Source organism: Diaphorina citri, unplaced genomic scaffold, assembly GCF_000475195.1.
Source record: "Diaphorina citri unplaced genomic scaffold, Diaci psyllid genome assembly version 1.1 scaffold8421, whole genome shotgun sequence".
NCBI classification, from domain to species: Eukaryota; Metazoa; Arthropoda; class Insecta; order Hemiptera; family Psyllidae; genus Diaphorina; species Diaphorina citri.
Genome location: NW_007385796.1, coordinates 2,437 through 2,937, shown reverse-complemented (window position 1 = coordinate 2,937; position 501 = coordinate 2,437). Strand labels below are relative to the sequence as shown.

Here is a 501-nt window from a genome sequence, read left to right as displayed (position 1 = left end):
TACAAATTTCTTGACCCCGCCGGGAATCGAACCCGGGTCTCCCGCGTGCAAGGCGAGCGCAGTGACCACTACACCATGCGAGCCAACTTTGAAATTTTTATGGGAGCTGACTTACCTATCCTATATATGTATGCTCGTATGTATAACTTTCATCTCTCCTCTTTATACATGGCCAAACCACCTCATGAAAATACTTAACCTATAAGGTAAGAACTTACATGTGACATGGATAAGCATTCGCTTGCTAACGGCCGGTGGTATGTCGTTGGATGCAATACAGAATATTGCACCACTCTGACGGCGATCCATACGTTTCAGCGTGAGCACCTCACCCGTTATGTTCTCATTGGCTGGAAACAAGAAAGCAAAAGCAAATACCTAGGTTATAGCTAATAGACAAAGGCCAGCCATTCACTATCAGGTTGACCGTTTTGATTTTGTAGCAATGAAACAACTGCTACATTAGACGCTTGTGGCCTTGTCGTACCATGCCCATCCCCC

At 45.5% G+C, this 501-nt stretch overlaps 1 protein-coding gene across 1 annotated transcript in view; it reads right to left on the bottom strand.

Annotated features, from left to right (window-relative positions):
• Positions 1-218: 218 nt before the first annotated feature.
• LOC113472781 (protein CEPU-1-like) overlaps positions 219-501 on the bottom strand; it is a gene marked incomplete at both ends in the record, with an annotated part of 2,355 nt that continues 2,072 nt past the window's right edge. Inside the window, one exon of the mRNA XM_026832578.1 lies at positions 219-350. Within this exon, the coding sequence (XP_026688379.1) occupies positions 219-350 (132 nt within the window). The remainder of the gene's footprint in view (positions 351-501) is intronic.